Source organism: Lepidochelys olivacea (assembly GCF_965140295.1).
Source record: "Lepidochelys olivacea isolate rLepOli2 genome assembly, chromosome: 4".
In the NCBI taxonomy this organism is placed as follows: Eukaryota; Metazoa; Chordata; order Testudines; family Cheloniidae; genus Lepidochelys; species Lepidochelys olivacea.
The window spans coordinates 17,417,758-17,442,280 of NC_140414.1; the positions used below are offsets into that span (position 1 = coordinate 17,417,758).

General features: G+C 40.5%; 1 protein-coding gene across 1 annotated transcript in view; it reads right to left on the reverse strand.

Annotated features, from left to right (window-relative positions):
- MTHFD2L (methylenetetrahydrofolate dehydrogenase (NADP+ dependent) 2 like) overlaps positions 1 to 19,755 on the reverse strand; it is a 58,844-nt gene extending 39,089 nt beyond the window's left edge. Inside the window, exons 1-3 of the mRNA XM_084627142.1 lie at positions 19,631 to 19,755; positions 3,668 to 3,852; positions 709 to 831 (exon numbers count right to left, since the gene is read on the reverse strand). Of these exons, the coding sequence (XP_084483268.1) occupies positions 709 to 831; positions 3,668 to 3,852; positions 19,631 to 19,743 (421 nt within the window). The 5' untranslated portion in view covers positions 19,744 to 19,755. The remainder of the gene's footprint in view (positions 1 to 708; positions 832 to 3,667; positions 3,853 to 19,630) is intronic.
- Between the last annotated feature and the right edge of the window lie 4,768 nt (positions 19,756 to 24,523).

A 24,523-nucleotide genomic window follows, 5' to 3' on the forward strand; every position in this document is an offset into this window, starting at 1 on the left:
CCTAGGATTCTATTCTGGGGAAAAATCTGGAACTGGGAATGTGTTGGGATCACCCTGTGGGGATTTTTAAGACTGGTAAGAGACAAGGTGTGGCTGCAGCACACAAGAGACACAGAGCTGGGAGTGACTTATATGCTGGAGGCTGTTTGTGAGCAGTCCAAGCTGGTGGCTTCAGCAGCAAAGCATTGGAAAGGGCACCCCAGGTTACAGGGCGGAGTGACACAGCTACTCATTAGTCTGGACTGTACCCAGGTATGTCACAGCTTCCCCATCCAGTGAGAATAACCCCACCCCCTCTCACACACAGCACAAGGGAGTGGGAGAAAGTCTGCACAATTTATAAAGAGACTGACTTATAGAATAATTCCTGTCCACCTTCCAGAAAATACATGAGATGCACAATATTCCGGGGCATGAACAGATACCTATCCTCTTAATCAGATTAACAGGGAAATTTGTGCATTTGATAAGAAACCTCAGATTCAATAAGAATAATCTCCACTGTTTCATTCATGAGATATAGGACAAAATAAGGAATCAATATTAAATATCAGGTGTAAGCATCACACAGCAGACTCATTATAATCAGCAGTTTCCTCTAAAGAGCTTTTTATACCAATGGGGTGCAGCTTGTATACACAAGTTGTTTACAGTTTTTCCCTTACCATTGCCCAAATTTAAAGCATATAATAAAACTGCATTACTTACCTGGAAGAGGTAGCTGGATTAATATACCATTAACTCTTGAATCATGGTTTAATTTGGCAGTTAGATCTAAAAGTTCTTCCTGAGAAATGTCTTTAGGCTTCAGTATTATCTCACTACAAATGCCTGATAAAAAAGCAAAACAAAAGACATTTGCATAGTGAAAGCTTTTTCTAAGGTGAGCGGTGACATTTTGGGTGAGATTTTCAGAAGTGCCCAGCACTCGCTCAACTCTGCTCCTATTGACTGTCTTCAATGAGCACTTATGAAAATGTCACCTTTTCTGTTTAATTTTAATAGTATGCATATATAATTCATGTGTAACCTTATAAAGAAATTCATAGGAAGTTAAATGTCTTAATTCAGTTAGTCTAACAATATTAAAACAGATTTATATACGTTTGGAAAATCCTAATAAAATAATTTGTCAAGCAACATCATAGAATTGTAGTTGTATTGATATCAAAGTGATTCAGATTTCCATTTACACTGTGGTGTTAATTCAGGAGGTCTGCTTATTCTTCCAATGTAGTCATCATTAAATGTATTTTTCTGCAGGATCTTAGAGGAAACATCTATAATAATAAAAGTAATTCTTCTATTGATAAGACAATATAACACAATTCTCATTTTGTCTTATATACCAAGTTCTCCATCTTCCCTATGAATTGAAATAATAAAACGATAGGGGAAAAATAAAGATTTTTGCAACATCATATGACATTCCTGAGCAGTTCAATTTTTTTGTTTTGTTTTTAACTTAATACAAAACCTAGTGCATGAAAACGATACAATTTAATCTAAAAATATATAAAGCCAACTGACTATTAGTGGGCCAATTCATTCTTTTCACTACTACAGGTAATAATGTACAAGACAAGTATTTTTGTTTAAAGCCGGTGTTCTTAAGGACACCTATCTGTTTTATATTCTTATACCACACTCATCAACATGGTGTCAGAGCATCCTGTCCCATAGTATAATCTATAACCCTTTCCAAGCAAGGTGAACATGTCAAAATCGAAGAAGATGAAAATAGGGGTAAAAAGCAAAACTGTAACAGGATGGTCTGCCTCCTTTAAGGTAGTGGGGACACAGAACCAGCTAGCACTGTTAAAATTAATTATATAATCAGTATATCTCCTGTTATTCCTTTCTTCACTGCTACTGAATTTTCACTGTGATCAAAAGACTGATGTAAGGTAGGAGGTGAAATTCTGCCTCTATAGAAGTAATGACAGGTTTCAGAATAACAGCCGAGTTAGTCTGTATTCGCAAAAAGAAAAGGAGTACTTGTGTGGAAGAAGTAATGTGTCTATTAGGTAGAATGAAAATAATATTGTAGCTGAGCAACTGGCTGCACTACATATATTTGCTAGGAATGACAGTTTTCTTTATGCCGAGATGTAGATGTACTTCTTGTAGTTACACCATAACCGAAGGGTACAAAAACTGATTTTAACCTATTTTTAAAATTTTGTTAGGGAAGACCTGAATCCTTTTTCTCCCTCTCATTTTTCAGGAAGATGGCCTAGATGACCTTATATGCTTTATTTTTGCTTGAGGAGGATAGAAGATGTGATTTTTTTGTGAGGTTCTTTGTGGTTTCACATAATTTTCTTATTGTTTTAATGATGATATCTGAACCAAAGAATGAATGTGCTTTGTCTTATGAAAATAGGTACCCTCTTTAAGCAAGAATCCTAAGCCCGCTCTAAGGAATATTGAAAGACGTGTTCGTCAGAAAGTTTGGGCAACTTAATCCTAGCCAGGGATATTATTGCTATAAATGATACTTGGTAGAAGCTATTAAAGGGGACTGATTTCAGAAAGATATCCATAGCTAAAGGCATGCATTTTTAAAATAGTATCTAAAGTTAGGCAACTAAATCCTTATTTAATCATACAAATAAGTGGCCTGACTTTCAGAAGTGAACGAGAACTGAGCATGCTTAGAACTTACATTTGAAGAAATGAAGCCAGGCCTTTAGAATGGAGAAATAATCAGCCTCTGAGATGGAATTGTAAGCAGAAGCTTTTCAGAATTTTGATAGTGCAAAAGAGGTAGACGAGTTATGGGGAGTAGCTGTGAGGCAGTGTGGTCTATCGGACTGGGCCCTCAACTGCAGAATCTATGAGCTATTTACACTATTCTTAATGCTGAGACTGCTGCTTTTTGGATTTAGAGGTGTGACGCTGTTGCTTTTATTTATGAATCCAGAAAGAAGGTATTCAATGGCAAAAGGAATTCCACAAGGTACTGTGGCTATAGTTTTATATAATGCCTTGCAATCATGAGATTATGATATGAAATTTTCCTACAAAATGTAGCTACTTCTTTTGAGATGTGTCAATTCACAAGCTCAGTTCCCTCAAATTCTAGGATATTAGAACTTGTTTCTAGGGATTCAGGTGGCTGTCCTAGTTATAGAGAAAGATTAATTCAGATTGGAAAGGTAATCTCTTAAATTTATCTAAAAGTTTAAAATAAGTTATCCTGGGGTAGCTTTTGGGGAGGACCAGAAACTGGAGTGACTTCCACTTGATTACCTTTCATCATCTGTCTTTCCAGGGCAGGCAAATACAGGGTATTGCCAAAAAGCACCATACAAAGAGTTGAGTAGCCATAAGCATTTCCCCCCCTGTGGTTTCCCTTAGTTTCTGATCTCTGAGGAAAGCATGCAAATAATTTATTCAAAAACATTTAAAGTGTAGAAAATTACTTCATTGTAGGCCAACACCACTCTCATGCCTAATATTAATATAATATGAACATAGTTTTCTTTGTTTGCCTTTTGACTATATTCCTGCAGTATGACAATACAATATTGTCCACAGTATGTAAATCATTGGTATTCAGAAAGGGAAATGATGCAAAATGAATCCAAAGATATTGGTCATTTTGAACAAGAACAAAATCTCTTTCTTAATATGCAGACATTTGTTCTTATTCATCACATACCTACAGCAGCAGCTGCCTTCATCTTATTTCTTACATATGTATGACTGGCTGGGTTGTCCCCTACTAAAATGACAGTGAGATGAGGTCTCTTGTTCCCGAGGGACATCCATGATTCTACATCCCTCTGGACTTCTTTATAGACTTCTTTAGCAAGCTGAGTCCCTGAGATAATGATTGCTTCATCACTATAAAGACAACGATACAAATTCAAGCATTAAAAACCTACAATCTTAAGTCAAAAATTTCACAATCAAAATGCCTAAAATACTCAGATCTACTGTATTATATATTTACAAATGTTGGGACCAATGGAGATAGATCTGCTGTTTGAATGATGTATAAATGATAGTATAAAGCTCAAGTATGGCATGCCAGTTGCTTTCTAAGCCATAAAGAAGTGGAAGGTCCTGCGTCCAGAGAACCCCCACACATACAAAAGGGCAGCTCAGCCACCTGTGTGGCACTGTTGCTTCACTTTCCTCAGACACAAAGCTGGCTGCATCATGTTAATCCCCAGAAGTCCATGGGATTGGGAATGGAGTCTGGGGATAAAGTCCAAGGGAATCTGATTAGAGATATCCTTCCTTAAAACCTTCCTGTGGCTCCCCTCCTCCCCCCGCCCCACACCCACAAAGTAGGAGATACTCCTGCCCCATACTTAGTTCAAGGCTATAATTGTCCTGTTATTTACAATATAATCCCTTTTATCAGATCTAGATGGTGCCATTTCCTTGCTTTCCCAGGGCCTTCTTGAGATAAGGCGGTGGGTGAGAACTAGCTGGTGGAAGCTCAATCTAGATAAAAGAGGGGATATTATTTCATAGGATGAAGGAACTGAAATCCAACAGGGGTTGGGAATGCTCCATTTATGAGAACAATTAGTTCACCAGAGTTTCTCCAAATTTATAAAGGTAAACATTGTTGATGCAAAATAAGAAGAATTAAAAAAATATAAATAAAGCTAGGTCACAGAGCAGTTGGATTAGATAGTTCTAAAGTCTCTCCTAAATAGGTAAGGCCTTGTCTACACTACAAAAGTTTTGTCGACAAAAGTGATGTCGACACTCAAAAATCGACATAATAAAATCCGAAAGTCATGTTCAGACTCACACCCTCTGAGCAGAGCGCATCCACAGTGGGGGCACTATCATCGACAGTGTGAGCAATGCACTGTGGGTACCTATCCTACAGTCCAGCTCGACACTTTCTGTTGCTAGGTATTGTGGGAAGGCAGAGCGGATCGCGGCGCAGCTTAGGACCGGGCTCAATGTCCCATGATGCATTGCTTTCTGTCCCAGCATTCCATGAGCTTCTGGCTTTCTTTTGCAGCATTTTTGCAACGGTCCTCCTTTGCTGTGCACCCTAGCATCTTTGTGAGAAGGGATGGATCCCGCCCTGCTCTCCTATGTTCCGTTACCTCTCATGAAGACACAGCAGATGGCAGTGCAGTTAATTGTGAAGTTCCTAACTGAAGACGACTCACAGACGCCTGACATGCTACATGATATGGATAGGAGCAACTTTAGATTGCTTTTGGCACTCACAGAACAGCTGCATAGGGTAGACCATTGCTTTTGGGCTCTAGAAACAAGCACTGAATGATAAAATTGTATCGTCATGCAGTGTGGGATCATAAGCAGTGGCTACAGAACTTCTGGATGCGGAAAGCCACCTTCCTGGAACTGTGTGCAGAACTTGTCCCAGCAATCCGGTGCAAAGACACCAGGATGAGAGCTGCCCTATTGGTAGAAAAGCAAGTGGCAATCGCTGTGTGGAAGCTACCAGTCAGTTGCAAATCAATTTGGAGTGGGGAAGTCAACCTTTGGGGCTGCGTTAATGCAAACGTGCAGGACATTAAATCACATCTTGCTACGAAGGACCGTGACTCTGGGAAATGTGCATAAAATAGTGGACGGCTTTGCAGAAATGGGTTTCCCTAACTGTGGAGGGGCGATAGATGGCACACATATTCCAAATTTGGCACCAGACCACCTTGCGATGGAGTACATCAAAAGGAAGGGGTACTTCTCCATGGTGTTGCAGACGCTTGTGGATCACCATGGGCATTTCACTGACATCAACAGAGAGTGGTCCAGAAGGTGCATGACGTACACATCTTCAGGAACACCAGCCTGTACAGAAAGCTACAAGCGGGGACTTTCTTTCCAAACCAGAAGATTCCAGTGGGGGTTGTTGATCCTGGGAGACCCAGCGTACCCCTTACAGCCATGGCTCATGAAACCTTACACAGGACACCTGGACAGCAGTAAGGAGCGGTTCAACAACAGGCTGAGTAGGTGCCGGATGACAGTTGAATGTGCCTTTGGCAGATTAAAGGCACACGGGCGATGCCTTTATGCCAGGTTAGACCTTAATGAGGATAATATTCCCATGGTCATAGCCGCATGCTGTCCTTGCATAATCTCTGTGAAGCTAAGGGTACAAGGTTTTCTTACGGGTAGAGTGTTGAGGCAGACTGCTTGGCTGCTGATTTTGAGCAGCCAGATACCACAACTATCAGAGGATCCCAGAGGGGGGCAATTTGAATCAGGGAGGCTTTGAGACAACAATTTGAAAATGGGAACCAGTGACGTATATAATTGTGATTGGTGCTTCGATGTTACATTACAAGTAGTTTTCCTAGAAAACAATGGTGACATTTGGGGCCTTACGTTCCAGTAAGCACATGATTAACATGCCTGTGCATTTATTGGTAGTGCCTGCAATCTCAATTTGCAGGAAACAAAGATGAGTTATCATGCGAAAACTTTGCTTTTATTGCACAAGAAATAGCACACACAAAAGATGCTTGGTGGGAAAGGAGGTACCAGGGAAGGGCAGACTTTCACAGCTGTGTGTAAATCCACCTATCATTGTGAAAGTTGTCTGAGGGGGTGGAGTGAGGGGGAAACTGAGAAGTCCCGGACAGTGGAAAGGACTGTGCGGGTGGAGTTTGGGTGGGGAGGGGCATGGAAAAGAGTTCTGAATATGCTGCAGGGGAGGGCAGGCTCAGATCTGCTCAGTCTGCAGCATTATTAAGGACTTCAGCATCTGCGTTTGCTCCTCCATTACTTTAATCATCCACTCAGTTGCATCCTTAAACTCCTGATTCTCTTTCCTGTCCTGCTGTTTGGCTTCCCAGCTCTCCTTCCATTCCCTTTTCTCTGCATTGGAGCAGTGCAGTACCTCCCGGAATGTGTCTTCTTTGCTGTGTCTTGGGCGCTTTCTTATCTGGCAGAGATGCTCCGCCAGGGTGCGGGGGGTGCTCCTGAAGTCCACATCTACCAAAGCACAAGGGACAATGCATAGAAGCGGGATTGTTAAATTCACACACAGCATTGAAACATCTCAGTTAAATACACTTTTTGCAACATAATCACTTTCTCACTGTCCCTTGGTAGGCACACATCTCTGCGAACACCCAAAGCATGGTGAGTGTTGGTGGGGGTGGGTGCTCCACATGGGGAAAAGAGCACACACTCTGCAAGGGTTGTGGTGTAGCCGACTAGGGAAAACATTCTAAAATTCTCCCACACTTTTCCACAGGCAGGGGTAATTCTAGCAGACATCTCACTACTAAGGGTAAGCAGGGAAACGAGGGTACATCTACTCCATGCTTGCAGCTTCCGCCCTGCTCCCTATGCTGCTCTCCTGTGTGCTGCTTTCGTCCCTGCACAAGAGGTTGCCGAATGGCATGAGAAAATTTCCTACAGTGGGAGAAGGAACAAAGCTGCTCTGTTACGGAACTTTCCTGGAGATCTCTCTGGAGGATTCCCTTGAGATCTCACCGTGCATCAACACCCTGTTCCACTGTACCGATTAGCTACACAGGGAAATGTCCAGCTGACAGAAACATAGCCATCCATCCACATTTCTATACACCCAACCCACCTCCACACTATGCAAATCACAGCCATCTCCTCTACTGCTTTGCTTGCCAGAGAGCAACTGCTGAGACTGGCTAGACACCTCTGGAGTGGAGAACAGTTCCTGGCTGCCTGCCCCCCCCAGGCAACCCCCTCGAGAGCTCCACATCGTCATCTAATTCCACCTCTTCATCAATAACTTTGTCTTCCAGGTTAGGTCCTCCTTCCGCCACCTCCAGGCCCACTGAAGTATCCACGAGGCTCTCAGCGGTGGAGGTGGGGTTGCCTCCGAGGATAGCGTCCAGCTCCTTATAGAACCAGCAGGTCTTAGGTGAAGCACTGGAGTGACGGTTTGCCTCCCTCACATTATGGTACGCCGGCCTCAGCTCCTTTATCTTCGCTCTGCACTGCAGCGGTCCCAATCATAGCCCTTTTCGCACAGGCCTCGAGAAATGTGCCCGAAGGTATCCCAATTCCTACGGCTCAAGCGCAGCTGTGACTGCACAGCCTCCGTTCCCCATATCCTGATTAGATCCAACAGCTCCACAATGGTCCAAGCGAGAGAGAGTGTTTGGTGCAATAACCTGCCATGGTCACCTGGGAAGAAGCAATGAGACCTCTCCATGCTGATCTAGCAGGAAATGGAATTTCAAGAATTCCTAGGGCTTCCAAGCGGGAGGGACGGATGGTTGTTTACCTGGCTGCAGGGCAGTGGAGTTCAAATTGCTGACCACAGCGGTCACGATGGGCATTGTGGGACACCTCCTGGAGGCCAATTAAAGTGATGAAATCAAGTGTGGTGTCTACACTGGCACTTTGTCGAGAAAAAATTAGAGGAAATAGACATATGTCTCTCATCGGAGTGGTAGTATTTTGTCTCCAAAACCAGGCATTTTTCCCGACAAAAGTCACATTGCAGTGTGTATGCATTCACTGTTTTGATGACAAAAGGCAGTTTTTGTTGATAAAACTTGGTAGTGTAGACAAGGCCTAAGAATCAGAGGCAGAGTAAGTGGGTTCTAAACACTGTCTTATTAGTAGTCAGCATGCTATATGTTGTTCGGGATACAGACCGAAGAAACATTGAGGATTTTTGTACCATTTCACAGCTTCACTCTCTCTCTTTCACACATCCAACAACTAGAGGTCAGACAAATTCTATAACTACAAATAACATTTTAAAAAATAAAATCTCTCTCTCTTAGAAGGGGGTTAGCACTTTACAAGCTGAAGTAAAGTATTGCAGTTCATAAAGATAGCAACTCCCCAAACTTTAAGGCTCAATCCTGTACATTTTACATAGCCAGAATTCTCACTGATTTCAAGAGGTGCATGAAGAAAATAGGATCTGCATTTTATAAGCAGGAGCAACATTAAAAACTTGTCCATCGTGACATTCAATTGTCCCTGATTGTAATATGGTCTTTAAGTAGTAAGTACACCTTGAACTGTACTTGAAAATAGGATAATGGACTATGGAGTACAGCTTAATAGGTGGCCTGCTAGAAGCACTGCTAAGCAAGTGAGCGGCTGAATTCCTCACTAGCTGCAGTTTTTTAGTAAACTTTAGCCTTCTCTCTCGGTCTTATTATAACAACATTTAACCTTAACTGCCACTCTTATGCTGCTGATACTTAACTGAACTTATATTTCAGCCCCTTTACCAACTCTTTTCTGTTGACTTTGTCTCAAATTGAGTTTGCAGCTTTCTCTCAACATCCCTCAGTTAACTCTTTGAAAATGGAAGTCATTCACTTGGACAAGAGCGTCCTCAGGATCAATTCCATCTTAGACTCAGACTCGCCTGTCTATACCCCCACTGTTTTCCAGTCTCACCTGTCTGATATATGTAAATGTGCATATTAGCTCTGTGCCAACACTGCCGGCATTTAATATGACCCTGCTTTGACTCCCTCTCCTCTGAAGTAATTATGTGTTTGTTTCCTCGAATATTTCAACTCCTTATCTTTTCACACATTCCAAGGAAAACCAAGGAAGCCAAGCATGATATATATATATTTATTAAATATTGTTTCTAGACAGGAATAGTATATCTTTCTATATTAAGATATGTCTATTATATCTGACTTCATTTTATAGATAACATTTAAACTTCTGAAAGTAAGATTTACAAGATATATATGAAGTGCCAAGTACCAGTGGACATGTCTACTCTTCCTCCGAAACATAGAACTGCACATAGGAGGGTACCAGTGTTCTATTCTTACACACAACATCAGGATAACTGCTGGTAGTCCACATATCCATGATACAAGGATCAGAATCCTATAGGAAGCTTGCTCCCACTTTTCTAGATAGGAAGCAGGATTATGAGCAAGACACCTCCCACTCACACATCTTGTTTCCTTCTTCTGAAAGAGAAATATGGTTTTCTGTCTGTACATACGCACATGCACACACTATGCAAGGGACCAAGCCCTAAATTGAACTCAGTTCAGAGCAGAATAAGTGAATTATATGTGAGTAACAAGAATAACTTTGTTTAGAAAGTATTTTTTAAGAAAAGGTGTAATACTACCAACCCAGGCGGCATCCTTGAAAGTTCGGTGGTTGATATAAACAACCTAGTGAGAACAAACTCCATTTATTCCACAGCAAAGCCAATAAAAACATAAATATGTATCAGCTTAAGTGGAACCACTAATATACAGTTGATGTTCTTTTCTTTTCATTCAAAAGCTGGATTTAGCCATTTTCTCCCCCCAATACTTTGTATTGGGAAACACTATCCTTCCTTAACTATGATACTAGAGATAGGAGACAGGTGTAATTTCATGCTTCTCAGTTATATACATGCCCTTATTTACCCTTCATGTGGTTCTCTCTCATCTTGCATGCTACATGCTTTGGCTATTACAATACTTTGGCACTGATCTCTCCTTTTCTGCACTTGTTATGCCACTTAAATATTGATAGTCACCTGTGTTGAGCAATGCTACATGTATTTAATCTGCTCTTTAAAAACATAAAAAGAACAGGAGTACTTGTGGCACCTTAGAGACTAAAATTTATTTGAGCATAAGCTTTTGTGGGCTACAGCCCACTTCATCGGATGCATAGAATGGAACATACAGTAAGAAGATTTTATATATCTTCTTTATATTTATATACACACACACACACACACACACACACACACACAGAGAGAGAGAGAGAGAGAGAGAGAGAGAACATGAAAAGGTGGAGTAAGAGGCTAATTAATTAAGTTATATCTCTTCTTGCTATATGTTCCATTCTATGCATCCAATGAAGTGGGCTGTAGCCCACGAAAGCTTATGCTCAAATAAATGTGTTAGTCTAAGGTGCCACAAGTACTCCTGTTCTTTTTGCGGATACAGACTAACATGGCTGCTACTCTGAAGCCGGTCTTTAAAACATATCATACAGTATATAAGTGAAATCATATTATTCTCATTTAGCCTCCTAGTTTTCACTGTAATTGTATTATCAAGGGACTAATTTTCTTAATTCTACATCCAGTCTAACCTTCTAAAACATCTAAGCGCAAGCTTGTATCCTTAAAGAGTAACGCCAGCTCCATGGCATAGGTCTAAAAGAGCTGTCATCACTCAAGGCTTACAGACAACAAAATATTTAGGACTCTAACATCCATCAAGCTGAAATTGGTGGTATAAACTAATATGGTTTAGAGCATGAAGTGCCAAATAAAAAATGCAACAGATCAATATAGTGCATTAACCTTGGTCAAGAACAAACTTTATGCCAATGTATTATGCCAATGTATTGAGAGGTAACAAATTTCTTAGACAATATGATATACCTGTACCTACTTAGTGTTCCTTCTAAATATAATATAAAGCAAATCAGACGAGCATAAGCAAGAGCTAATTGTAAATGGTAACAGCTCACAGGAGAATGTAGCTTTTTCAATTTATTTTAACAACCTAATGGAGGGTTGTTCCTGCCTAGTGGTGCATTTTGCTGAAATCACTGACATTCAAATCATCATCAATGCTTTAAGCAACAGAGATCATCTTCAAGAAGACCTAAACACATTAAGGGAGCAAACTATTAAACAGATGTTGGATTTTAATATGAGCAAATTTAAGAGCTGAGATGGATTGTTTAAAAACTATAATACAAAAACTATAACATGCAGGGTAGAGTACTGCAATATACTGGCAATGAAAGGAAGGTTTCAAGTTAGCACTAATATGAAAATGGACACAATGTGTTCAGCTAAAGCACAGAAGGTCAAAAGGATTCCAGGCTACATCAAAAGATGTAAATAAACGTAAGCGAAACAAGAAAAATTATACCATTGTAGAAGGCCATGGCAAAGCCCACCTGGAATGCCATGCCCAGTTTCAGGCATATTACTTCTGCTGGATAAAAGTCCAAAGAAGATGAAAACTCAAACAGTAGTGATGGCCTTATCTATGATAGGCCTCTATAAATTGAAGATAAGACTAGTGGGGGAGGGAGGCATTAAAGGCACACTTTGTATGTAAAAAGAGCCTGTTAAAATGTAGTTATCACCTCCCTTCAAAAACAAACCCAATCTTGCTAAATCTTCCCAAAATCCTTAGGCTGGTCCCTTTGTAAATGGATACCTTTTGGAGGGGTAGGAAAATAAATAGTTTTGCCAGTCTATCCAAAATTGCTAACGCTGGATGGGTCTGCTTAAACTCAGCAACCAAAACAAAAAGACACATGGACATGTGTAGAAAACAAACAAAAGCATGCACTAAATCAGTCTTGCGCATTTTTTAAAGAAAATGTAACACCCATACACTGAATCTTCTCTCTCACCTTTACCAAGATGGTAAGGCTAATATAGAATATATTGTGGTCAGGCATGTAAAATAAGTCCTAAGTGAGCTGACACACCAAATTTTTCTGCCTGGGTTAAAAACATAGAGAACATTTTCCATTTTAGAGGTTATTCAAGTGTTTTGAATTTTTAACCCCCCAATGTAATTGCAGAAAGCCCCTTAATCAAGTTTGAAAAAAATAAATAAATAAAAGGATTACCGGAAAACCAGTGTCTTACTGGGGTATAAAGAGCATTATATGCTAGGATGATTATTTATATGTAGGGGATTAAATTTTTAAAATGATCAAAAATTCCTGTTTGTCCCCAAATTGGTTCTTCCATGTATTCTTTAATTTATAAATTAAAATTACTTTAAGGATGCTGGAATTATTTTATTAGCAGTTTTAGAGATGAAACTCATCTTTATCAGAAAAGATATGTGACTTCGTAAATTGCACTTTGTAAACTAGGTAACTGTTAGCTAATAACAATATTTTATTTAAAATATTATTTGTACCAAGGAAAATGCAAGTGAACTATAACACTACACACAGCTCACTTAAGTACTTCTCACTGAGTACTTCTGCAGAAACAGATCATAGCTGTTTGGTATGCAACTCTATTTTAAAGGAAACTCTCAGTTTGAAACTGGTTACATAAAAGGAATAAGAGTTTTATTTTGTCAAGTATCAGAGGGGTAGCCATGTTAGTCTGGATCTGTAAAAGTGGCAAAGAGTCCTGTGGCACCTTATAGACGAACAGACGTATTGGAGCATAAGCTTTCATGGGTGAATACCCAATTTGTTGGATAATTTTGCTAATTATTAATCTTTGCCACTAAGGACACTAAGCTTTAGTTATCTGTGTATTACTTAGGATGATAGAACTCTGAATTGCCAATGAAGCTATTATTGATTACTCCCTCTGGATCTGATTGTGAACCCTTTCCTCACTCAAGACTCATTGAAGTAATGAATCAAACCCATCATGTGAAATCTTGGCCCCTTTTGAAGGCAATGGGAGTTTTACCATTGATTTCAAAGTGGCCAGGATTTCACCTCTTTTCTTTAGCATGATCCATGGGATCCAACCATCTTATTTTTACTGTATTATTTATGTATGTCCATCTATGCCAAGGAGAACTCTGGGAGTTATCGTACCACACAATAGCGTACCTTTGAGATCATAGCTACACTCTCCAGCCTTGAAAATGTTTGCTTGCCTGGCTTTAACATTAGAGTTTTAACACTACCTTAATATATTGCATTTTTTATGTTCTTTAGCCTTAGCCATATTATAGTTTACAAAACCTTAGCACAACTGTCATCAATACAAATTCCCTGAAGAGCAAAGATTAACAACATTTTACTCATTCAGCAATCTAACATCACAACTACCATATTATTCCCAGACTATTAAAAATGCCTCCCTAATCCACTGGGCCAGCTATAAAATGAAAAAGATACACGAGGTGACACACCAGGAGCCAAAATGTAGATAGTTCTGTGGCACAAATCAGTGTTTGGTGCAGAAGTTCACTGTTTGCTGTGCCTATAGTTGTTCTCTGGAAATACAACAACATGAAGAAACCTCTTTCCAGAAGGAGAAAAGATAAATAAAATAGATTTGGGGGCTTGCCTCCTCTTCATATATACTAAGTGTACAGTCTTGTCAAAATAATCACAGGCTGCCTCTTTTTTCTTGCAGACTACTTCATCTTCTTCCTTTACTGGCCAAACAGCCCGCAAAAATTTTGCCCAATTTCCACTTGTGTTTAAATTATTTCAAGTCAAGGTAAGGACAAAGAAAGAATAGTTATGCGTAGGCTATCATATTGATTTTTAACATTATTATATTCATTCTTCAAGAAGTACAGATATTAAATGCTTTGGGGCTATTCATAAACACTTATTCTTTTTATCATGTTTTATTCAAAAAAAACCATTGACAGAATATATTAATATATTTTCACAATTAGCCATATTTGCCACGTGTGTTGAAACATCTCAGTTACACAAATAAGAACTCCTGAGACTACTATAGTAGATATACAATGAAGGGTTTGTTTTTTTTAGGTATAACATCAACAAAATTTATTTATTTCAACATTTAAAAAAGGACTAAACTTGTGCATGTCAAGTATTAGTGCAGTAGAATAATAAATTATTCTTCATTTGTAGGATAACTTTATAAAGCACAATACCAATAATAAATGGTTATTATAATTAGATTTTCTACTTAAGTAAAATAAATTGCCCACGTTTTGTTGTGACAGTGATCAGTATGATTTTTTTTTGGAGAGGGAGAGGCTAACCACTCTATATATTCAATACAAAACCATCACCCAATTTCTTGTGCAATTACACCTACAAAGGTTAAAAATTACCAATGCAAAATGTAATCTGATATTTTCAATTACAAAGACATTTATAACGAGTTTTAAAAAGGGACACCGTCAAGGTTTTTAGATTCAAACTTTTGACCAATTTTAAATTGATGTATGATGAGTACTGTCCTTTGAATTAATTTTTAAGCTGATTATTTGATCAAACAAAAAATGTACTTAGAGGAAGTAATATTTCTTCAAGTCTCCTAAAACCAGTATTGTGCACCTTCTCTACTAGAGCAACACTTAAATTACTTCCCCAAAGTAACGTCAATCAAGTACATGTCTACAGACAGGAAGATGTTTTGGCACGACAATAAGACACTAAAATAACATGAAAATTGTTGATGATTCAAGATATAAGAAAAATATAGCTACAGATGTTTAGACTTCTAAGAAGATTAAGAAGATTAAGATTAAGTGCAATTAAACACAATTTAGGGTAAAATTAATATTAAGGATTATTTTAAAATATTACTTGGCAGTATCCCTTTAATGATAAAAAAAAAAAAACAGGTCTAGGGGGCATATGGGGGAAAGCAGACAGTGGTGAATTCTGGAAGATGGAATCTCTTCTCTCTGCTGGTCCTAGAAGAGAAAAGAGAAACCAATAAGAATAAACACACTGCCTTGTATCCACCCCAGCCTTGTCCCACAACTCAACATCACGCCATTCACAACCTGATTCTACTTCTTCATGGCACTGTTTTGCATGAATTATGTTATATTAAGAAATATATCACTTTTCAGTAGAACATTCTGGAAATTCTAATTATGAGATTTTTTTTCCACCATACCTAAACTGCAAATTTTTACTATCGCTTCAAAGCCTCCTGCTAATATCTACCAACTTGCTGAAAATTATTATTTGGAACTACAGTTGTATGTGCAGAAATTGAAAACCAGTTCCCGGGAGTCCATGTGGATATAAAAATCAGAAGATAATGCCAAAGCAAAAATATACTCCTTCCAAAGTAAATGTTTTCTATCTTGTGCATTTCTCTCTTTAAGATTAATCTATATTCTTTCACATCTGCAGCAAACATTCTAAAGAAGTGTAAAATACCAGTTACATTGAAAGCAAAGATCATGTAATGTAAATTCTATTTTTCACCTTAAATATGAGGGTTTCAACTATTTATTTGCTTACTAGCTATCCACAGAAGCTTAGAGTACATTCTCTTAAATTCTGTAACTGCTATTAATGCTAAAACGAGTTTTAACATACTTTAAAGGAGGTGGTGACAAATACACTACAAAAGATATATAGAAGTAGTAACACACACACGGTTGCTCTGTCTTGTATTAGTGGGCCTAATACAAAAACATTCCAAATAAGTTCATTTCCTAATTCAAGAGACCATCAGGGACATAAATTCTCTAAAGTAAAACAAGCATAGACTGCTACTAAAAAAAATTGAGATTTTCTGAATTCAAATAGGATGATTGTTTTGCATGAGACATCTCTAACTTATGCTTCTGAAGAAAGCCAACGATCCAGGGATTCCCTATGTAACTGAGGCAACTATTTGAACTCTCTTTTATAACAGCAGGCAAATACTTGCACGTTTGGCATTTGGACTGGCAAACTCCTGTAAATTATTTCAATTGTCCATTTAATCATAATTGATTCTGTCTAGAAGGTATTGTTGAAAGAGAAAAACAAACTGAAAATTCTAATATTTTGCCATCTCTCCCTCTGGCACCGCGATACTCTCAAACTACTTTCCTTCTATTCTGAATTATGATATTGGTGAGAAAAGTGTATGCAACTTTTCATCAAGGAATGGAATTTCAACAATTTTTAAGCATAAAAAAGCCTAGCTTAAACCTTTCCCCCTCCTCCCCCCCCCCCACTTGCCTACTCAGGTCAAAATCTAGACAACTTACTCCAAATAAAGCAAAATTTATATATGTATTAAACTACTAAGTCAGAAAACAAAATATCAGTACTTCAGAAAAACAAACATGAGATTTCACTTCTGTTCACTAAACAAGTCGATGAGAGTAACAGTTGAAGAAAAACCTTTTTGCTCAGACCTTGTTTACACGGGCAAGTTCAGCCAGCTATATTTAACATAGTTTTATCAGTGTAACCTCCCTATGTGGATGTTCTTATTCCAGTATAAGAGTGGTTTTTTTCCGGTTTAGCATAAACTCCTTCCCAAGCAACATAAATTAAACCAAAAAAGATACTCTTATGCCAGAATAAGAATGTCTACACAGGGCAATTATACTCGTTTAACTATCAGTTTAAACCCTCACCTTAGGTTACACCACATGTTTTTTCCCTATATAGACAAAGCCCCAGTAACTGAGCTCTGAGAAAGCCCAGCAGGGAAATAATCTGGTTTTATATTTCTAAAGCTTGTATAAATTTACTATAGTACACAGAGAGAATAATTCTTCTTAATAAATGCAGTAACTGATAAAATATAACAAAGATAAAGTTGCCTAGCATCAATTTTAGAAATACTACAAACCCAGGAGATCACATAGTCCATTACATCCTGTCCCTTTCAATCTCTGACATCCCAATGCCCCTAAGATCAATACACTCAAAACCATGTGATTTGCTGAATTCATTATCATAGAAGCAATTATTTTTGGCGGATCTGGAAAACGATAACAGCAAAAAGCACCACATATCCAAAAAACTAGTCATACAAAAAGGCAATGTTTTTCAACATCCATCTCAGGAACAATGGGATCAGTTCTCTCCACTATTTTCTAGAACAATGAAAGAAGAGCTATTCGGGTGGACATTTACTTAATGTTGTCACAGTAGTGCTGGCAGATTGTTTCCTTTTAGAATTAGTGAAGAGAAAATAGCATTGCATCCATGTAGGATATTTTTCATATGATGTACTTAAAGTCCAGTGTTACTAATATTTATCTCGGAACAGACTCTAGATAAAAAAGGGTCTCTGTTAAGGGCCTCTTCCATATCCAACAAGAGCAAAGAATTGTCATACCAGGGTACCAAGAGTACTTATGCATTAAGTTAGCAAACCAGCAGGCGAGCACATTAAATTATATGTTACACGGTTGAGGTGGGAGACTTCACAAGGCTTCTGTGATATATTGAACAAACTTCCCACAAAAAATATTTAGTCCTTTTTTGTACGAAGTTCTTGAACAAACGATACTAAAACACAATGTATCCATCTACAATATCTTTCATTTCTTTTTTTCATAATACATACAAAAGGACAAACAAGTGCCACAATATTATATTGTCTTTGTATAAAGAAGAATACTCTTTAACAAAGTGAAAATATTAGATTGTGGGCTATTAACACAGAAGCAATTCTGGACCCAGAACAAATGGTAGCAAAAAGGGGCTCTTGGTCAAATAAAAGCTTTTAAAAATACAAATAAATTTCCAAGTACCCCTCCCGGGGGCAATTAAGGTTCAAAACATGTTTACGGTGTTTGTTTCTGGGCATTAAGGATTTTCTTAGGTTTCAATAAATCCATTAACAAGTCCATTTTCAGAATAAATATTTTGCAATTCTATCTCCCTCATTCAATCTGTCTGAATGGCTTGTGACGCTGGTCTACATTTAAAATTTAGATCAACATAGCTACTTCTGTGAGGGCTATGAAAAATTCACACTGGATAGCTATGCCAATAGAATTCCCAATGAGGACACAGCCTGGTCAAGAGAAAAATGCATCTGTTGACCTAGCTACCGCCATTTGGGAAGGTGCTGTTGCTACACCAATGGAAAAACTCTTCTGTCACTGTAGGCTGTGTCTACACAATTGGGTTATGCCAGCACAGCTACTGTGATGTGGCTATGCCAATACAGTCCCTGTAGTATAGGCCTATCCAGAGACTGTATGGAGAGATTAATCAGGGAGCCCAACTGCCAAATGTAGGTGCTTACATAGGTGCCCAGACACTACATTTTAGCTCTCAGTCGGGCACACTGGCAACTCTTATGATTTCATTGCACGTCTGACAATGTTTGTAGTTTTGTTTAAACCTCCACCTGCTGGAGTCAGAGGAATGCATGCAAATCTCAGCTTTTAGTGCAGTGGTTCTCAGACTTTTGTACTGGTGACCCCTTTCACCTATCAAACCTCTGAGTGCGGACCCTCCACTCTCATAAATTAAAACCACTTTTTTATATATTTAACACCATTATAAATGCTGAAGGCAAAGCGGGGTTTGGGGGTGGAGGCTGACAGCTCACGACCCACCATGTAATAACCTCACGACCTCCTGTGAGGTCCCGACCCCCAGTCTGAGAACCCCTATTTTAGTGGATAAATAAAAACAAGCGGCCCCCCCGGTTGCAGAGCAAGGCTAGAGAAGGAGGCGCGAGGGAATCCTCGAGGCCCAGAAGGCAAAGAGACAGACCTGCACTATTTCGGAAAGAAAAAATCTCATGATTTTCAGGCAGAATCTCAGGATTTCCCGGGCCTGGCTAAGGATTTTTGCACACCTGGGCTTGGCCACCGGCTCCAACCCAGGGCGCAGTCAGAGCCCTGCTGGCTGGTATTAGGGGCTGTCTGGCAGGGCAGGCACCCATTTCGACACCCAAACATGGGAGTTGGGCATCTCACTGGGGTGCTCAACGTCACAACTGGGGTCACCTGGTCTTAAAGCCCCCCCCGCCCAGGAGGGGCTGAATGGGCATAGTGGTGCCGGGGAAGAACGGCTCCCTGAGGCCGGGCCTGCCCCGGGGGGCCGAGCCCCGCCCCGCCGCGCGCGCGCTGCCGGCCCCCGCCCCGAACGTTCGCGGAGGAGCCGTTAGCATCGAATTCCAGCCGTTAACCGCCGCCCCCAGCCGCCGGCGGGAAGGGCAGCCAAGGGGCTCGCGCATCCAGCCCCAGCTCCCCGCCCGGGAGGCGGCTCCCGCGGGAGGGAACTGACCTTCCCCCACCCCCGGAGGGGCTCGTACCTGGCGGCTCTGCGCGGGGAGCAGCTGCCGCTGTAGCCGGCGGGCCGGGGTCGCCCTCTCCCCAGGCGCAGCAGGCAGGAGCGCAGCGAGGAGACGCCACCGACCGCCGCCATGTCCGCTCTTCATCCCCGCCGCACCCGGAGAGCCCGGGCCCCGCCTCCCTTCCACACCCCGAGGCGCCGCGCCCCAGTCCCACGGGCGCAACGGCGGAGGAGCCGCAGAGGTGTCAGTGGAAGGCGGGAGCCCAGGGTCGGTGGTCACGGCTCTGGGAGCTGTAGGCCCCGCGGGTGGGCGAGTGCCCCGGCCCCAGGTGTGCCTGTGGGCAGGTCGGGTTGGCTCCAGTCCTCAAAGGTACTTAGGCCCCTAACTCCCATTGACAGCAGTAGGAGATGGGCATCTCTGGGCCTCAGCTCCGGACCTCCGATGGCCTAACCGCACCTCCGCGCCCTGGGGTGCCGTGAGAACAAAGGCCTTAAAGACTGTGAGGTGTACTGCAGCCCTGGGGCCATGGGCAGCCCTCGCCTGGCCTCACTAGCCCATGCCCCGGCTAGCTGAGCTCAGAGAGTATGTTTATGCTGCAATTAAACACCTGTGCCTGGCCCCTCTAGGCTGGTTCCAGCTCTAGGGGCTACACAATTGCAGTGCAGAGAGGTTCAGGCTCTGCTCTGGGTCTTCCCAGAGGCCAGGCTCTAGCCCAAGTGCAAACATCCACATTGTAATGTTATAGCCTCGCAGCCCGAGTCAGACAGGGGTCTGCTGCAGCGGTTTTATTGACCTATGCTAAGTGACAGGAGGATCAGAGAGAGGTGTAAAATTACCATTCAAATCCCCCCTCCTCAGACATATGCTACAAAACCTTCCATCTCCACCAGGAAAACATCCCTCCAAAGCCAGGGCATCTTCCTCTGAACTGGTCAGACTCTGCTGGCCTGCAATCGTAGAAATGTATGGCTGAAAAGGGCATGGAGATCCCAGATGTCATCTAGTCCAGCCCCCTGAATTATTTTAACAGGATGAAATACACAGGCAGGGTCAGGATAAAAGCAGAGGATATGTCTGTATCGCAGATGTGACTAAACAAGTGCTAGCTGGGTAGTAGCCTCCAGCACACCATGGCCCCGCTGTGCTTAGTGATGTCATACATGTTGCCAGCTATTAATAAAACACTATATGTTAGCAAACTTGTAAGTCATACAAGCTTATACATACTCCTACAGTAGTTAATAGTGGCAGCAAGCCAAGGATATTAAAAAAAAAATGGGAAGAAAATTTAAAATTGGGGTATAAAGAACAAATTCCAGGATCTTGTGAAAAAAGGGGGGCCTTACAAAAGAGGCAGGGATCACCACTGCTAAAATGTTATGAGAAATAACCTTAAAAATTATAAAACAAGGAAGGGGTTTGATTTCCTTATTGAAAGAAGAGGCAGCAGCATATTCCCACAGCGTGATCTCTAATAATACATGTTTATGTACAATGCACAGATACTCAAGGATGTCTAATAACAATTTATATATTGAGACTGTGTTTACATAGGTCCTTAGAAATTACACTTGGCTGCATCTCAGTACATAGTGCCTCACTCACTTATTATTTAAATGTATCTGCATTATACACAAACCTGGTATTTTTATTTCTGCATTTCTTATTGTTCTAAGTTAACAAATTCTTACTTTTAAAATTGGAGACTATTTGTTGATGTATTCCTGATTTGTGATCCTTGCCATTTGTTGTAGTATCCAGTTTTGCAAAGTATAGGGCTTATTAATGTGGGTAGAGAGCAGCACTAGATGTAACGTCAGCTGGTATACATGATATTACACACTCAAAGGCCATACCAGTTCTATAGTACACCACTGATTTGAATGGAACTATGTTGGTAGGGTGCTGCTTTTAATATACTGTACATCCATTGTCCATAAAGCACTAAAATTTTGATTATAAACATTTGAATATGACTGTGAGACTGTTGATCTTAAATTCAGAATCATAGAACCACAGGGTTAGAAGGGACCACTAGGGTCATCTAGTGTAACCCCCGCCAAGACAGAAAATCTACCATCTAGCCCGTGTAACTTCAAATGATGTTTTATGGCTTATTCTCCTGCCTTCACCCAAGCTGATGTTCAGTACACTTCACTTAGCGCTCCTCATCAGATTCATCTTTCAGAGGAACATTTCCATCTATTGTCATTCCTTCCTGTTCTGTTTGTATGGTCTTCCCAGTGCAAGCCTATTCTGATGACTGCTCTCTTTTGTTGCCTCTCTCAAATATTATTGCTCCTTTTTGTCTTGAAAGGAGCTTTTAAATCTTACTCCTGATTTGTGTGTGTAGGAGTGGGGCTTCCTTAAGAAACCAATGATGAGATCCTAAAATAATAGCCGCACAGCAGGCAGCCAGTCCAAATAATGATGGCAGCATCAGCTGCAGTATGCTTCTCGTCACAGTTCGCTAATTTTGTTGCTAGCTGGTGGATTTTGCTGCATTGTGAAAGATTCAAATGTGACAGTGAGTTTGCAATTTCTGCTTCTTGAGACTGACAAATTAGCTTATGGATACGAGCATTGTATCACAAACTGAATAACCATGAAGCACTGATACAGAAAATTTACATCCACTTTTTAACAATGATATTGTAATTTTCTCTAATATTGTATATATATATTACATACATCTTCTCTTTTGCCCTGCCAACTTCTCAGATAAAAAAAACAAACAACAGCAATCACAAACTTCACACACAGTCTAATATGTCTTATATTACTTTATTTAGGTTTATTTAAAGAAAGGAACACTTAGCCAAGGCACCTAGATTCACTTATAACCATTGTCCCACCCACCTCTGACTCTTCCTGTGTTATTTCTGGTTTGTCTAAAACTGATCACTTTGGGGGCATGTAATGTGTCATCTGCTTTGGAAATTTATGGTACCAAATGATGATTATAGAACAAAATTCTCTCTCTAACTCCTTGAGCTTATTCAGCACATGAAGGATTGAAGGTTAGAGAGAGAGAGAGCACACATATACAAGAGGTTATCAGCATATAAAATAATCTCCTGTCCATGGAATATCTAGAAATAGCTGTACGTGTGTGTGTAGTCAGTTGGTTCGACAATGATGTTTTCATGTTATCTCTTTTTGTGGATTCTTGAGTGACTCTGATGTCCAAAGCGTGATGCGCATGCTCGTGAGCAGATCAGGCAAACAAAATCAGTGGTTTGCATCTTGGTAGCTATAGCAGTGGTATGATGCTTTTCCCTTGCAGCTAACAAGAGATTATTTCTGTACTTTTCAAAGGCTTGAAAAGCTCTGAGTGCTGTGTGTTGCCATGCTGATCTATTTAATGCAGCCTTCTCAAGATCATCTGGGTTTATTGCACCAAGGTGTGTGCAGTTCTTGATGCTGTCTCTGTAATGCATTCTGGGGCAGCCTTAATTCCAGTGTCCTTGTGTCAATTCCCCACAGAAAATTTTTCTGGAGAGTTGATATTCAGGCATCCTAATGATGTGTCCAACCCAGCGTAGTTGGGTTTTTAATCAGCATGGCCTCGATGCTTATGTCATTTGACTTTTGGAGAACTTTCAGGTTGGTAATTTTGTCCTGCAGATCCCCATACTGGTGTGCAGAGATCGCATATGGAAGGCCTCCTAGCTGTTTGATATGCCATTTGTATGGTGTCCAGGTCTCACAGCTGTAGAGGAGGGATATAAGCACAAAAGCATTATAAAGTTTTATTTTTGTTGAGAGGGTTATGTTGCGGGATTTCAGGACTTAGTTACGTAGCTTTTCTAATGATTGAGAAGCTTTCTCTATCCTGTTCATGATCTCTTTGTCAAGAGATCCATTATTGGAGATGTTGCTGCCGAGATAGGCAAAACTGTCAAGTTGTTTTAGCTGGATTCCACTAATGGATATGCTAGGGGATATGGCACGGAGCAGTGAAGATGATTGGTGCAACACCACAGTTTTCTCCAGGCTGATTTTGAGGCCACACAATTGTGATGCTTCAGCGAAGCGATCTACGATGCATTGGAGATCTCTCTCTGTGTGCACTAGAGGGCACAATCATCCTCAAAGAGTGCTTCTCTTATTAGTAGTTCTGTTACTTTTGTTTTTGCTTTAAGCCTTGTAAGATTGAAGGCTGAGCTGTTGTGTCTGTATCTGATGTATATGCCTCTGTTGAGCCCATTTGTAGCATGGTTGAGAACTTGCGTGAAGAAGAGATTGAACAGTACAGGGGCAAGGACACAGCCTTGTTTGACTCCGTTTGAAATGGGAAATGAGTCAGTGAGCTCTCCATAAAAAAGTACCTGACCTTGCATCCTTTATGAAATAAACAAATGATCTTTACCAGTTTTGGTGGCAACCAAGTTTGCTGAGGATCATCCATAATCCTTCTCTATTGACTGTGTCAAATGCTTTTGTCGGATCAGTGAAAACACTAAACACATTCATGTTTTATTTGATGCATTTTTCTTGTATTTGCCTGATACTGAAATTCATGTCTATGGTGCTACGACCAGGTCCGAATCTGCACTGAGTCTCAGGTAGATTGGCTTCTGAGACAGATGAAATCAGTCGGTTCAGGAGGACACGAGCAAAGATTTTTCCAGCAACAGATAGGAGAGATATCCCACAGTAGTTATCACAGACCAATTTGCTGCCCTCATTTTTAAATAAAGGAACAATTGTGGCATCTTTGAAGTCTTGTGGCATTTCTTTGTTGAAGTCATCTGGCATTTCCCAGATGTCAGTAAGGATCTTCTGGAATGTTAGTTACCACCTTTGGACCCGCAGATTTATATATTTCTGCCAGTATTCCATGTCTGCCCAAGGACTTTCCTGAGCTGATCAAACTGATTGGCTTTTCTATTTGTTCAAGAGAGGGTG